Here is a 14,899-nt window from a genome sequence, read left to right as displayed (position 1 = left end):
GAGATCAGGTGATTGTGGAGCCAGGTCATCTGATGCATCACCCGATCACTCTCCTTCGTGGTCAAATAGCCCTTACACAGCCTGGGGGTGTGTTTGGGTCATTGTCCTGTTGAAAAACCATTGATAGTCCAGCCATTCTGGTTAAGTGTGCCTTGTATTCTAATTAAATCACTGACAGTGTCACCAGCAATGCACCCCCACACCTCCTCCTCCATGCTTCACGGTGGGAACCACACATGCAGAGATCATCCATTCACCTATTCTGCATCTCACAAAGACATCGGTTTGAACCAAAAATCTCAAATATGGACTCATCAGACCAAAGGACAGATTTCCACAGGTTTAATGTCCATTGCTCGTGTTTCTTGGCCCAAGCAAGTCTCTTCTTCTTATTGTCTTTCAGCAGTGTTTTTTTGCAGCAATTCGACCACGAAGGTCTGATTCACACAGTCTCCTCTGAACAGTTGATGTTGAGATGTGTCTGTTACTTGAACTCTGTGAAGCAGTGATTTGCGCTGCAATCTGAGGTGCAGTTATTGAATCGGGACTAGATCATGAGAGCCAGTTAACTCTAATGAACTTATCCTCTGCAGCAGAGGTAACTCTGGCTTTTCCTTTCCTGTGGCGGTCCTCATGAGAGCCAGTTTCATCATAGCGCTTGATGGTTTTTGCGACTGCACTTGAAGAAACTTTCAAAGTTCTTGACATTTTCAGGATTGACTAAGCTTCATGTCTTATAGTAATGATCGTCTTTTCTCTTCGCTTATTTGAGCTGTTCTTGCCATAATATATTTTACCAAATAGGGCTATCTTCTGTATACCCCCCTACCTTGTCACAACACAACTGATTGGCTCAAACGCATTAAGAAGGAAAGAAATTCCACAAATTAACTTTTCACAAGGCACACCTGTTAATTGAAATGCATTCCAGGTGACTACCTCATGAAGCTGGTTGAGAGAACGCCATAAGTGTGCAAAGCTATCATCAAGGCAAAGGGTTGCTATTTGAATCTCAAAAGGGAAATATATTTTGTTTAACACTTTTTTGGTTACTACATGATTCCATGTGTTATTTCATAGTTTTGATGTCGTCGCTACTATTCTACAATGTAGAAAATAGTACAAATAAAGAAAAACCCTGGAATGAGTATGTGTGTCCAAACTTTTGACACAGACGAAAGACAGGGACTGCAGCTAAGGTGATTGTGTTAATTACTTGCAAATTGCAATGCCTTGATAACAGCATTCTGATTACGGAACTAAGAAGAAAGATCTAGTATTGATTCCTATATCATGATCTAGTCCTGATCTAGTCCTGTCCTAATCTGATCTAGTCCCGTCCCTGACCTAGTCCCGTCCCTTATCTGATCTAGTCCTGATCTAGGACTATAATTCAATTAGATTTCACTGTATAGCTGATATCCAGAGTTATTCCATAAGTTGCTGCATGGTGTGCTGTGTATCACTCCACTCCATGCAGTGTAGGTTAGTGGAGTGTTACGGGAGGAGCGTTTGGTCTTGGTCCAGCGGTTTACATGAGAGAGGGAGCCAGGGCTATGTTACTGTGGTACTGAACTGGCATGAGCGGATTCTGAGATTGCCATGCATCAGACATGCCATTCCACCAGTGGAACACAAAACAGTGTCACGGCACACTGCCCTGACGGATACCATAAGGATGGATGATAATTCCTTCAATGCCTTGTTCAAACTAAGAGGAAGTGTGAGGGAGATGGCAGGGTACTATGTTTGGGCAGGCTGAATGAAGCGAGATGGCAATGTGTGCTATGTAGGCTAACTAACACAATGTAGGCTAACTAGCATATGTAGACTACCTTAATAATACAAAAACAGCTAGCCCAGAATCAAATAAACTGACAAGAACATTTTGGGCAAAGTGACACAAAAGATGTGGTTAATGAAATAATTGCTACTTATCATTGCATTGTATTCAGCGACTGGAAACTAGCACTACACAATACGATCTGTTGTTAGTAGCATATAGCCTTGGCTATAAAAAGACTGGGAGAAATCAACAATGACCAGAGTTTGAATACAGTACACGACAGTGCCTTCTTGTCCACTTTTCACAAGTGAGCTAAAAAAGAGCTCTAGGCTTGCTCAATGCTACCAATCCAAACGACATATGACCATAAAAATTCCATCCACCAATTTCATAAACAGTACACTTATAGGATTACCCAGGCAAATTTCCATTAGTCTGAATTTGAACAGCAGGGGGTTTGTCCTTCTTGAGGAGGGTGGGTGGGTGGCTTTGGGTGCGGTTCTACCGTTTACGTTCAGACGGGGGCTTCTACAGGTGAGTGCTGGGTGTTGGTGTGGGGCGGGGGGTAGGACCTTCACCTTGCCTTTCTGCCGTGGGGGGCTGGGGCTCGGGGAGCTGGCTGGGATTGGCTCGGGTATCTGGCGCGGCGGCAGGCTCAGAGGTGGAGGCGGTGGTGGAGACAGGCGCAGGGGTGGGCTGTGGGCGGGCTCTGGGCTTGGCTGTGCGTTATTGGCTGTGGAGGCCTGCCTGACCTCCTCCTCAGCCTGCTGGATCTGCTGCTGTATGAGAAAGAGCTCGTCGAGCAGACCCTGAGGGACGTCACAGTGAGAGAGAGGCAGGAGCAACACAGCCGTCAACACAACGTACTGTACCCGTCATTCAAGCAACACACTAACCCAACCAACCAGGCTTCGGGTTGTCTATGCCCAATCTATGCCCACAGGGTCATCATCATAGGACCTCTATGGTCAAAATTCTGTCACTGAATCCATGTCTAGGACTATATCTTGCCACCATCAGCGGTACCCAACAGTCAGGCTTTCTCTGTCACAGACTCCAGAACAGTCGGGAGACTGAAAGCGGAAGAGGCAACAGATACCACAACCAGTGTCTCGCAGCCAGTGGCACAAGTGGGTAAGATTCTGTACAGTTTGTTAGCAGTCCTCCATAGTGTCCACTGCTATGGCTTTTATAGTAATACTAAAACAACTGATGCCTACCAACTTACCCAATGATCATGCTATTCGACGCAATGAAAATATGAACACTCTGGAAAACGGTCTTAATATTCAACAGGTTTTAGGATAATGTAGATGTGGAGACATTATTGAATTTCGGATAAACTACTAAAATAATTGCTGATATTAAAAAAAATGTAATATAATCACCGTAAAAATTGTGGGATGTTGGTCAGTATCATTCAATTAAATGATCTGCTAAAATCAGCCTGATGATAAACGAAGCTAGCTACACAGGGAAGAGGGGTTTTAAAATTCCAGTAACATTATTAACATCCCTAGGTTTTTCAGAAATCCCAGTTGGAAGATTTGACGGAACCAGAAGGGAATAAGCAGGAAATCTGTGAATCTTCCAACCACCATTTCTGGGAAAACCTGGGAAAATTGGAAAAGTTACAGTAGCAGAATGTTGCAACCCCTAGCAGGGAATGAGTGATCTGTCGGGGATGGAGCAGGAAGCTTGCTGAAGCCCAGGGGAAGATGAGCAAAGCCACAGTCCAATGATCCTCAACTCATCCCTCTCCCTTGGTTTTAGCTGCCCAATGAACAGTACATCCAAAAACTGAGGCAACTGTTAATATTGAGACACTTTCCAAAAATGTCTGAAGCAGGGTTGGGGTCCATGTGTTTTATCTCAGTCCATTCAGGTAATTAATAGAAATTCTATATCAAACTCATTCATTTAAAATACAAATAAACATTGGCTGAGTTGAGACAAAATTGACCCCAACTCAGGAATCAAGTTGATCTATGATAATGTTTTTCCATGTTCGGGACCACTGCTTAAGACTGAAACATGTTCCTCTTAAAGTCACCGGAGTTCAACAGTGTGAAAGGTTGAAAAGTGTAAAACAACATTAAAAAAGCAGGACTACTCCACTGAACATGGAGACAACTGTGTAAGAGCCCTTGAGAGGAGAGGAACAACACAAAATGGATGAACTGAGAAGAGAACAGAAATGGATGCAAAACAGTGTCATGGTTCAGAAGCTAAAGAGCATTATGTCATGAATGCAGCACAAGGCTTCTGGAAAAAACAAACACATGGAGAAGCATGAGATGAAAAAGCAACGGCAAATATCCTCATATGTACGTATAGCAGTAGCCTGTATTCATATTCTACCGATGAAGTTACATTCTGTAAGGTCAAGCACTGAACTTTCAAAAAATGATACATGGATCGTTCTAACACAAGAAAGAAGAATATTACCAACAGCATACAAATGCACAAGAGAAAGACTGGCACAGTAGAATGAAACTCGGTCCTACAGATTACAAATGTCGAAGAAAACCAATGGTCCAAACCTCATGTCTCTAGTATAATCTGTTAAGTTATTGGAGTTTTTACCCCTGTAGGATGGCCAGAATTAGGGTGACTAAATCAATGGAGGCCACAGAGAAAAAGTGGTCAACATAAGGAAAATTGCAGTGTGTTGTGTCAGCTAAACTGGATTCTGTGCAAGAATAAAGGCTAACTGACAGGCTTACTTTCCCGTTGAACTCGTCATCTTTATTCTCGAATCCGTAGGTCATAAAACAATATAGATATCGATTTTGAGACATGACATGTAGTATTTTCATATTTTAGTAAATGCTTTTCATATTAAAATGTGAAATTCCTGTTATTTTTCAAAGATTTCTCACAAAAACATGCGTATCTCAAATGTAAACAGAGCATCGAATGTACAAGCTTTTCGTTTTCCTTTTACATTTAATTCAACTTGTGTTGCACAAACCCGAGTGGCACAGCGGTCTAAGGCACGACATCTCAGTGCTAGAGGCGTCACTACAGACACCCTGGTTCGAATCCACGCTGTATCACAACTGGCCGTGATTGGGAGCGCCATAGGGCGGCGCACAATTGGCCCAGCACCGTCCGGGTTTGGCCGTTGTAAGCCGCCATTGTAAATAAGAATTAGTTCTTAACCGATTTGCCTAATTAAAACAAAAACGCCAAAAGAGATTTTTGCAAACTGCAGAAACAGCTTTGAAGACGACCACCACTAAAGGTAAAATCCTCAAAAGTAGCTGCAAGAAAGCTGAACCACTCAACAGAGCTCGGTATTTATTATCGGATGTATTAAGTTATGAAATCCGACTTTTTGGATCTACTGTTAATTCAAATGTTAAAGAAAGATACAACTGAATGATTCAGAACACGAATTATGTGTCTTTGTAAAATCTATTTTATAGCACAAGGAAGTAAAATATCATCACCAAAGCGCATTTTCACCCACTCTGGCAGAGTGGGTAGACACCCTATAGCATATATGAAAAACCTTTATGTACAGTGCATTCAGAAAGTATTCAGACCCCTTAACTTTATATATATTATTACGCTACAGCCTTATTCTAAAATGGATTACATTGTTTTTTCACCCTCATCAATCTACACACAATACCCCATAATGATCCTTTACCCAGTACTTTGTTGAAGCACCTTTGGCAGCGATTACAGAATCAAGTCTTCTTGGATATGACGCTACAAGTTTGGCACACCTGTATTTGGGGAGTTTCTCCTATTCTTCTCTGCAGATACTCTCAAGCCATGTCAGGTTGGATGGGGAGCGTTGCTGCACAGCTATGTTCAGGTCTCTCCAGAGATGTTCGATTGGGTTCAAGTCCGGGCTCTGGCTGGGCCACTCAAGGACATTCGGAGACTGGTCCCGAAGCTACTCCTGCGTCGTCTTGGCTGTGTGCTTAGGGTCATTGTGCTGTTGGAAGGTGAACTTGAGCCCCAGTCTGAGGTCTTGAGCACTCTGGAGCAGGTTTTCATCAAGGATCTCTCTGTACTTTGCTCCGTTCACCTTTCCCTCGATCCTGACTATTCTCCCGGTCCCTGCAGATAAAAAAACATTCCCTCGGCATGATGCTGCCACCACCATGCTTCACCGTAAGGATGGTGCCAGGTTTCCTCCAGATGTGACACTTGGTATTGAGGCCAAAGAGTTCAATCTTGGTTTCATCAGACCAGAGAACCTTGTTTCTCATGGTCTGAGAGTCCTTTAGGTTCCTTTTGGCAAACCCCAAGCGGGCTATCATGTGCCCTTTACTGAAGAGTGGCTTCCGTCTGGCCACTCTACCATAAAGGCCTGATTGGTGGAATGCTGCAGAGATGGCTGTCCTTCTGGAAGGTTCTCCCATCTCCACAGAGGAACTCTGGAGCTCTGTCACCTCCCGGGTTCTTGGTCACTTCCCTGACCAAGGCTCTTCTCCCCTGATTGCTGTTTGGCTGGGCAGCCAGCTCTAGGAAGTGTCTTCTTCTATTTAAGAATGATGGAGGCCACTGTGTTCTTTGGAACCTTCAATGCTGCAGAAATGTTTTGTTACCCTTCCCCAGATCTGTGCCGGTGCAGGTCTACAATTTTGTTTCTGGTGTCCTTTGACAGCTCTTTGGTCTTGGCCATAGTGGAGTTTGGAGTGTGACTGTTTGAGGTTGTGGACAGGGGTCTTTCATACTGATAACAAGTTCAAACAGGTGCCATTAATACAGGTAACGAGTGGAGGACAGAGGAGCCTCTTAAAGAAGAAGTTACAGGTCTGTGAGAGCCAGAAATCTTGCTTGTTTGTAGGTGACCAAATACTTATTTTCCACCATAATTTGCAAATAAATTCATTAAAAATCCTACAATGTGATTTTCTGGATTTTTTTTCCTCATTTTGTCTGTCATAGCTGAAGTGTACCTATGATGAAGGCTTACAGGTTTACAGGCTTCCCTCTCATCTTTTTAAGTGGGAGAACTTGCACAATTGGTGGCTGACTAAATAGTTTTTTGCCCCACTGTATATGCCACAGGGAGTGAGGGTGAGCTAGTCAGAGCATACTTGCCTTCCTAAACTGCTTGCCGCTGGCCTCTGGTGTGGCCGTGACTGGGGCATCTGTGGCAGATTTCACTGGAGTGTCCCCAGGGGCTTCGGCTAGGAGACATACACAGCACAAAGCATGAGAAAAACCACGAGGTTACACCGCTCATCATCGATAACAGTTTATTAGCAAAAAGCAGTAATGAGTGAAAAGTATTGGCATGCCCAACATTAGAGAGGACTCTATCTACCATCTATGCCCCAGGTCAGAACCCGCATGATGGAATCTCAAAGGTTTGGAAAATATTGCTCACAATAACATTTGGGAGCTTGTGCTTTTCATTGGCTCTCTGACCAGTTATGTCTGATATGGTACTATAAAATAATGACAATGAAATCATTCATTAGTTGGCAAACCCTTACACAGTGCTGTTATGAAAGACGTTTCTCTCCTGTACAACGCAGCTTGGAGTTGCGAGGGGCTACAGAGCCAGCTGGACCAGCAGCAAAACATTCACTTGGTACATATTTATATACTTCCCTTCAGAACATCATGGAACAATCCTTCATCCAGCCAATGAAAGACCTGTCAATAACAAGCCTCACAACTACAGTACTGTGTCCCAAATGGCACCCTATTCCCTACATTTCCTATATAGTGCCCTAATTTCGACCAGATCCATATGGGGCCTTGATCAAAAGTAGTGCACTACATAGGGAATAGGGCACCACTTTCGACACAACCCAGGAATACACCTATTATTTTAGCAAGTCAAAGAAGAGGTATGAATGGACTTCAAGATGTTTCCATTTATCATAGACAGATGTATTTTCCAAACATTTGAGAAGCATCAGCTACCAGCAGACAAGGAGAGCCCTCCGAGACGAGGACTATCCTCCCATCATGTAAGTAGAGGGGGAGAGAGACCAAAGAGGCCAGGCAAGCCAGGGAGAAAGGAGGAGGAACTTGGAAATCAAAAGGAGGAAAAAAACACACAAGTAGGACAGACAAAAGCCACAGTCAGATGAAACCAAACCCAAAGGAGAAGATGCAGTGGATCTGTTGTTGAAACCACTGTGGACCACAAGATCGACAGCATCACATCCAATTCATTCCAAATACATCCTATTCAGTGGTCAACTTTGGTTCAGAGAAAGTGTTTTTAGAGGAATTCGATTACATAAGACAGTGAAAAAATGTCAAATGTCAATCTGATATCAACAATATGATGTAAGAATATATCCTGTACATCAATTAAAGACTATGTCAATCTAAGCATTCTCTCCACCCCAAAAAACAAATCATGCCATCAATAATTTGTCATGGGTGTCTGAAACAGCAGCATCATTGGATAAAGACAACAAGTTGGTAGTCTAGAAGCCAATCGTGTTGGGTTTGGAGGTCCCCATCTAAGAGCACTGGACAACGTCTGTGGCTCCAAAGCACTACTAAACAGGGTGCTGCCGCACACACGCCAATGTTGGGTATTCAAACAGCACCAGGACGGAGTGTAGGGGATACACACCTAACAAAAAACGCTGACCAGAAGCTCCTTTACTACCAACACCTGTGAAGAACGCAGAGGGGGAGAAGGGAAGAACACAAAACAAATCAAAAGACTGAAGCAAAGGGGTTGGAGCAGGGTCACTGCAGGGTCAAGGCCCCGCTGTGAGCCTGATGTCAGGCTTAGAGTTTAGTAACTGCTGTGTCTGACACAGCCTCCAAAACGGCTATTTCTTAATCTGACAAGACTGTACTCACCGGTGAAGAGGATGCTCTTGAGAAAGGTGACGTTCTCTCCTATCTTATCTAAATCGGGTAACTCTGGTAGAAACTTGGCAATCTCCACTAACTCAGGCAGCATTTTGGTTAGTTTATCTGTGTGCAGAAGAGAAATGCGATAGGGTAGGTGGAGTTTATCCTTTGAACATAAGAATCAAATGAAACAAACTAACTGAGCAGCCTTAACAGAAAGACAGCACTGGCTTAGCCCAAATACTACATACAATTCACATCAGATTAACCCCACACGCACACACTACACTGATTAACAGGAATTAAACCAACATGACAAGTTATTTAACATTGGTAAATCTATATACGAATTTTAGGTTCACAGGCTTCTAACGAGTCACTTCATGTCGGGGGTTTTCTGAATATGTGTTTCTTCGACCCACCTAAATCCAAACAGTAAAACACATCCAAATATTTCAGGGGCATTGAAAAACATTTTAAGTGTAAAGTGAAACAGACAGAAAGTACCCCCAAAAAAGACAATGGATCTATATATTTTTTTAATAACATCTTTGAGAGCTAACAATCACCAAAATAAAAGCTAGACAGTCAAGGAGAATCTAAAACTCCAGAAATGATGCATTCAGGAGTTTTTTCTGTGATAGCATGAGGCTGATTTGGTTATGTTTTAGTCACTCAGCATAAGAACATGGCATAAAGCCATGGACAAATGAGTAGAAAGAAGGGCCACTAAATGTTCCAGTCGAACGACACACCTACTGTCACCTAAGACCCATTTGATTCAGAAACAAATCTCACCTAGGTCAATTTGTTTACTCATCTCCCAGAAGAAATCGGGTATTACCCAGTTGTATTCATCCATATCAGGCAGCATATCCTTCCATTCCTCATAGGTCTGGAAGAACAGAAGAGACGTGGCATTTCAATCACATACATGGTCAACTTACAATTTTTGTTGTGATAATGGGGAAACAAATTACCTCAGTTAAAGATTAACAACAACATTATTTCAAGGGATGGGTTAGGGTACAATAATTGGACATAGAGTGCATTTGTTAAGTATTCAGACTAGAGGTCGCCCGGATATGATTTTTCAACGCCGATACCGATTATTGGAGGACCAAAAAAAGCCAGTACCGATTAATCGACCGATTTTTATTTATTTATTTCTAATAATGACAATTAGAACAATACTGAATGAACACATTTTTAACTTAATATAATACATAAATAAAAATCAATTTATCCTCAAATAAATAATGAAACATGTTCAATTTGGTTTAAATAATGCAAAAACAAAGTGTTGGAGAAGTAAAAGTGCAATATGTGCCATGTAAAAAGCTAACGGTTAAGTTCTTTGCTCAGAACATGAGAACATATGAAAGTTGATAGTTCCTTTTAACATATTCCAAGGTAAGAGGTTTTAGGTTGTAGTTAATATAGTATTTATAGGACTATTTCTCGCTATACCATTTTTATTTCATATACCTTTGACTATTGGATGCTCTTATAGGCACTATAGTATTGCCAGTGTAACAGTATCGCTTCCGTCCCTCTCCTCGCCTCCTCACATCGACAACAGCCACACTCGAAGCAGAGTTACCCATCGCTCCACAAAGCCGCGGCCCTTGCAGAGCAAAGGGAACAACTACTCCAAGTCTCAGAGCGAGTGACGTTTGAAACGCTGTAAGCGCGCACCCCGCTAACTAGCTAGCCATTTCACATTGGTTACACCAGCCATTAGGCTGATAGGCTTGAAGTCATAAACAGCGCTATGCTTGCGAAGAGCTGCTGGCAAAATGCACAAAAGTGCTGTTTGAATGAATGATTACGAGCCTGCTGCTGCTCAGTCAGACTGCTTTATCAAATCGGATTTAATTATAACATAATAACACACAGAAATACAAACCTTTGGTCATTAATATGGTCGAATCCGGAAACTATCATTTCGAAAGCAAAAAGTGTATTATTTTAGTGAAATATGGAATCATTCGGTATTTAATCTCACGGGTGGCATCCCTAAATCTAAATATTCTTGTTACATTGCACAACCTTCAATGTTGGGGAAACAAATTATGTGTGTTTTGCCAGCAGCTCTTCGCAAGCACAGTGCTGTTTATGACTTCAAGCTTATCAGCCTAATGGCTGGTGTAACCGATGTGAAATGGCTAGCTAGTTAGCTGGGTGTGCGCTAATAGTGTTTCAAACGTAACTTGCTCTGAGACTTGGAGTAACGATGCTTCGAGGGTGGCTGTTGTCGATGTGTTCCTGGTTCGAGACCAGGTAGGGGCGAGGAGAAGGTCGGCTAAATTGATTATATTGATGTATTATATTAAGTTAAAATAAGTGTTCATTCTGTATTGTTGTAATTGTCATTATTACAAAATATATATATATATATATATATATGTTAAATCGGTAACGGCTTTTTTGGTTCTCCAATAATCGGTATCGGCGTTGAAAAATCATAATCGGTCGACCTCTAGTCTAGACACATCTAGCCTATATACAAGATCAACTTCAACAGAATCATGTGTAAATATAGTCCATATAGTGAAAGGGTTTTGAGAGCTCATAAGGGAATCTCATCTGTGCTGGCAGTCTGGCATAAACACATACTCTACATTTGATTGGCGCTCTGCTAGGGTAAGTCACCTCTGTTCCACTGGGAGTGGAGGTAAGTAGGGCGACTCGTACATTAGGATTAGAAAAGCATCACTCAAAGCCAATATCGCTTAAGCACAGTGTGAACGGTAGTAAACCACCTATGTGTTTGTTACTCTCACTGCGCTTACCAAGCAGATCCAGCCAATTAGAGATCAGAGCACCAACTGGTATTTAGATGAGAGATGCACTTGTATCATGTGTCTTAAGTCTAACAGACAAGTACAACAGCTTTTTTCTAACAACATTATATGGCAGTAACCTGGCTCCGGCTATACGTGTCTGGGAAACTGGCCATTACCATTCAACTCTCTCTCCTCTACCTCAAATGTACTGTACCTTCTTAGCGGTATACCCGCCTCCCACTGCTGAGCCCAGCACAATGTACCGGAGCTTGAGCAGCCTGGAGGCCAGGCGGAGCATCCAAAAGTTGCGGTGTTGCTGGTAGCGCCAGCCGCCGTGACCGCCCGGGGGAGGCTTGGGGGGCTGCATGGGCAGCCGGGACATGGAGGTGAAGTGGCGGGCTGCCGAGCGGTGCGGGGTGGTGACACTGGCGTTGTACCGGTGGTGGATGGCACGAGACAGAGGGTGCAGCTTCTGTAAGGGCATCCTGAACCTCACCCCCATGTTTGGGGAGACCAGGTTTCTGCAGGCCATGCTGAGAGGACAGAGACATGGAGAAAACGTGTCAGGGATTTAGACCCACAAGTAACATTAACACTGTACCTTCTGCAGACATCAGGTGTGATGAATAGAACGATTGATCGTATACTGTACAGTACAACATGATGAACAACAACGGCATGATAGTGTTGATTGAATGGTGTACAAATAACGTTAGTTAGCTACAGTAGCTGCACATCTGCCTGGCTAAATACAGTAACGTTGCTTTTTTTATAGCTAAAATGCATCGTTAACTTACAATTTCAACCTTTTGTTTCGCAGATAATTACCTAACCCACACACAATCGAGCTGGCCACTTGATATCAGTGATTTCAATTTGTTTAACACCAAGCTAATGTCTAGCTAACTAACTGTTATCGTTACCTTCTTGAACATCATCAAGCGAAATAACAACCTTTTCGTAGCCAGCCTCTAGGCAACAAGCAACTTAACTAAGCTAACGTTAGCAAGACAGTCATGTAATTAGGAGAAGTACAGCATTGTCATCAACTAGGTATTGCTGTTAAGTCAATCAATGAATGATGCATAAATTATCTAGCTAGCATTGTGGTCAACATTGCTAGCTAGTTATCTCTATATAGCACAGCGAGAAACACCGTCCTCATGCCCAGATAGCTACTGTTAGATAGCGAGCTAGCTATCTATTTATCTAGTTAGCCGAAAATATTGTTACCCTACTTACCAGGCCACTGCGCTTCCAACTCGTAACATAATGCTATTACCAACAACGGGTAAATGAAAATGTGTTATAAATTCGCGCTCACGTACAATTCAAATCATTTTTACAGAGGGTACACATTGGTTAATAACTTGCTAACTAAAAAGGACACAGCATGACATCGGAATGACATGTCTGCTTGCTGGAAACGAGTCCAACCTCCAAATCAGCACTGACACAACTGCCTATGGTGCTTCAAGTTCCTATACGGTATCTCAGTCACGTCAATAGTAATGTTCTCTAATTTGTCAACATATAGCTAAATCAAATGGATAAATTATGATTGAAAAAATATATAGTAAGAATTTCCACACTGTAGCCTAATCAGACTAAAAATACAATGTTGTCTTAATTTTTCTACCATGGACGCTGTAGACCTCACAAAACTGTGTAATTAACCCACTCAAATGCTCGAGGGCATAACAAACTGCACACATCCACTACTACTCATTATCTGTGGTGTGGATGGTCTAATAATGCACAATGTCAAAATGAACTATTCAACGTTGTACAATTATGATGAGTCATTGCTGCTTTGCTCTCTACACTCCTGCTTCTCGCTGTTGAGTATCTATGTATAGTCACTTTACCCCTACCTTCATGTACAAATTACCTCGACTAACCTATACCGCCGCACATTGACTCAGTACCGGTACACCCTGTATATAGCCTCATTATTATTATTAATTTTTTTTGTAAATATTTTCTTAACTATATTTTCTTAAACTGCATTGTTGGTTAAGGGTTTGTAAGCATTTCACCTTAAGGGCTTGTAAAGTAAGCATTTCACCTGCCGCATGTTACAAATATAATTTTATTTGAGTCGTCTGATTTTTACAATGATCTGTTGAACACTAAATAAGCTAAATTTAAAAAATGGTGCTTTTACCATTAAATAATGCCCCCAACATGTGGATAACGTGAGAATCTCAATTGCCATCTCCTCGCAGCCGCTCACCTCACCTCCTTATCAAAACCCATTGGAGAAGAAGGTCAGAGGGGCAGGACCTCTGGCTTTTTCCTCCAATGAGTTTTGAGAAGGAGGCGAGGAGAGAGGACACGAGGTGTACCAATTGAGATGTACCCATAGTCTCACCATCAGGCTGAGGAAGAGGGGGAGCAATGATGTACAGTATACTGACACTAGATTGCTGATGTTATGTGTTGGCCAATGAGGCTCTGATGCCACCATCTACCATATTGGTACTGCTGAGAAGGAGCATTCCTGCATCAGAATAAATGAAATTCAACAGTACTTCAATTTAATGTTTCATGAATAAAGTGATGGAACTACCATGAGCCTGTGTTGTTACTGTGTCAGACTGGGTAACACCTCATTAGAAACATCACACATTGACATTTAACCCGTTGGCCATTTTTGATTAAATAAAAATATGGATATACCCAACCAGAATTACCTATAACATTACCGACTGATACTTTCTATGACATCACTGAGACACAGCCCACGGAAGTCGCACCAACATAATTGTATTAGTGACTCAATGTATGAATGTGGGAGCCAGTAGACCAACTGTAAAATACAGGATAGCTGTTTCAAAGTGTAAACACTTAATCAAAATGCATTCTGCTTCATCGTGACAATAATGCTTGTACGAACTCAAACCCATGCGCAGAGGTAGGGGTAAATCCAGAACGTTTACTTAGAGTCTAAATTGAAACAAGGCAACAGCACAAGAGCACACTAACAAAACATGAGACCATAGCAATGATACAGGCCAACTGAGGAACCAAAATAACCAGGCAACCATGTGACCAGAGAACATAATTTAACACAGGTGAAACCAATAAGAAATAATCAGGGTAACCTGGAAAACAAGGTAAGGGAGCCCTCCAGGGATAACCGAAGGAAACAACACTCAAATTAAACAGAATCTGTGACACTTCATAATATTACTGAACCTCTCAATTATTTTGTGATGCCTATTACCATTACTGCGGGATGATGCATGAAAGGAAATAAAATTAATGTATACACTCCTTGTATTGACAAAATAATTTCTCAACATTTATGAACAAGAGCAAGTGACTTAACACTGAGACCCAACATTGCAAAAATACATTTCCTAAATTGTACCCCGTACAGGTCCTAAAAATAAATAAAAAACACTATATAATGCATCTCCTTAGACCCACATGCATCTCTTAGTAGTATTTGTTGTGTGTCAGTATGATTATTGTGGTTTCAGTAGCCTCAAACATTGGAAATCTGTCCACTCTGTCAAGG

At 42.0% G+C, this 14,899-nt stretch overlaps 1 protein-coding gene across 12 annotated transcripts in view; it reads right to left on the bottom strand.

Moving 5' to 3' along the window:
* LOC110523899 (dynamin-like GTPase OPA1, mitochondrial) overlaps nucleotides 1-13,107 on the bottom strand; it is an 87,450-nt gene extending 74,343 nt beyond the window's left edge. For 5 of the 12 annotated variants that reach the window (XR_016482708.1, XR_016482709.1, XM_090182891.1 and 2 more), the window contains exons 1-7: nucleotides 12,616-12,865; nucleotides 11,588-11,906; nucleotides 9,383-9,479; nucleotides 8,591-8,707; nucleotides 8,355-8,396; nucleotides 6,854-6,942; nucleotides 2,365-2,595 (exon numbers count right to left, since the gene is read on the bottom strand). Coding sequence is in view for 9 of the 12 variants with exons in the window: in XM_090182891.1 (XP_090039017.1) it covers nucleotides 2,365-2,595; nucleotides 6,854-6,942; nucleotides 8,355-8,396; nucleotides 8,591-8,707; nucleotides 9,383-9,479; nucleotides 11,588-11,906; nucleotides 12,616-12,644 (924 nt within the window). In the remaining 3 variants the exon portion in view is untranslated. Of the gene's footprint in view, nucleotides 1-2,364; nucleotides 2,596-6,853; nucleotides 6,943-8,354; nucleotides 8,397-8,590; nucleotides 8,708-9,382; nucleotides 9,480-11,587; nucleotides 11,907-12,615 lie in introns of all 12 variants that reach the window. The other 7 variants (XR_016482711.1, XM_090182919.1, XM_090182924.1 and 4 more) reach the window with 4 other exon arrangements.
* Between the last annotated feature and the right edge of the window lie 1,792 nt (nucleotides 13,108-14,899).

The sequence above is a fragment of the Oncorhynchus mykiss genome, chromosome 1 (assembly GCF_057628025.1).
Source record: "Oncorhynchus mykiss isolate SJ-2025 chromosome 1, ASM5762802v1, whole genome shotgun sequence".
Classification (NCBI taxonomy): domain Eukaryota; kingdom Metazoa; phylum Chordata; class Actinopteri; order Salmoniformes; family Salmonidae; genus Oncorhynchus; species Oncorhynchus mykiss.
The sequence above is the reverse complement of the archived record's forward strand: the minus strand, read 5'-3'. Positions and strand labels throughout refer to the sequence as shown.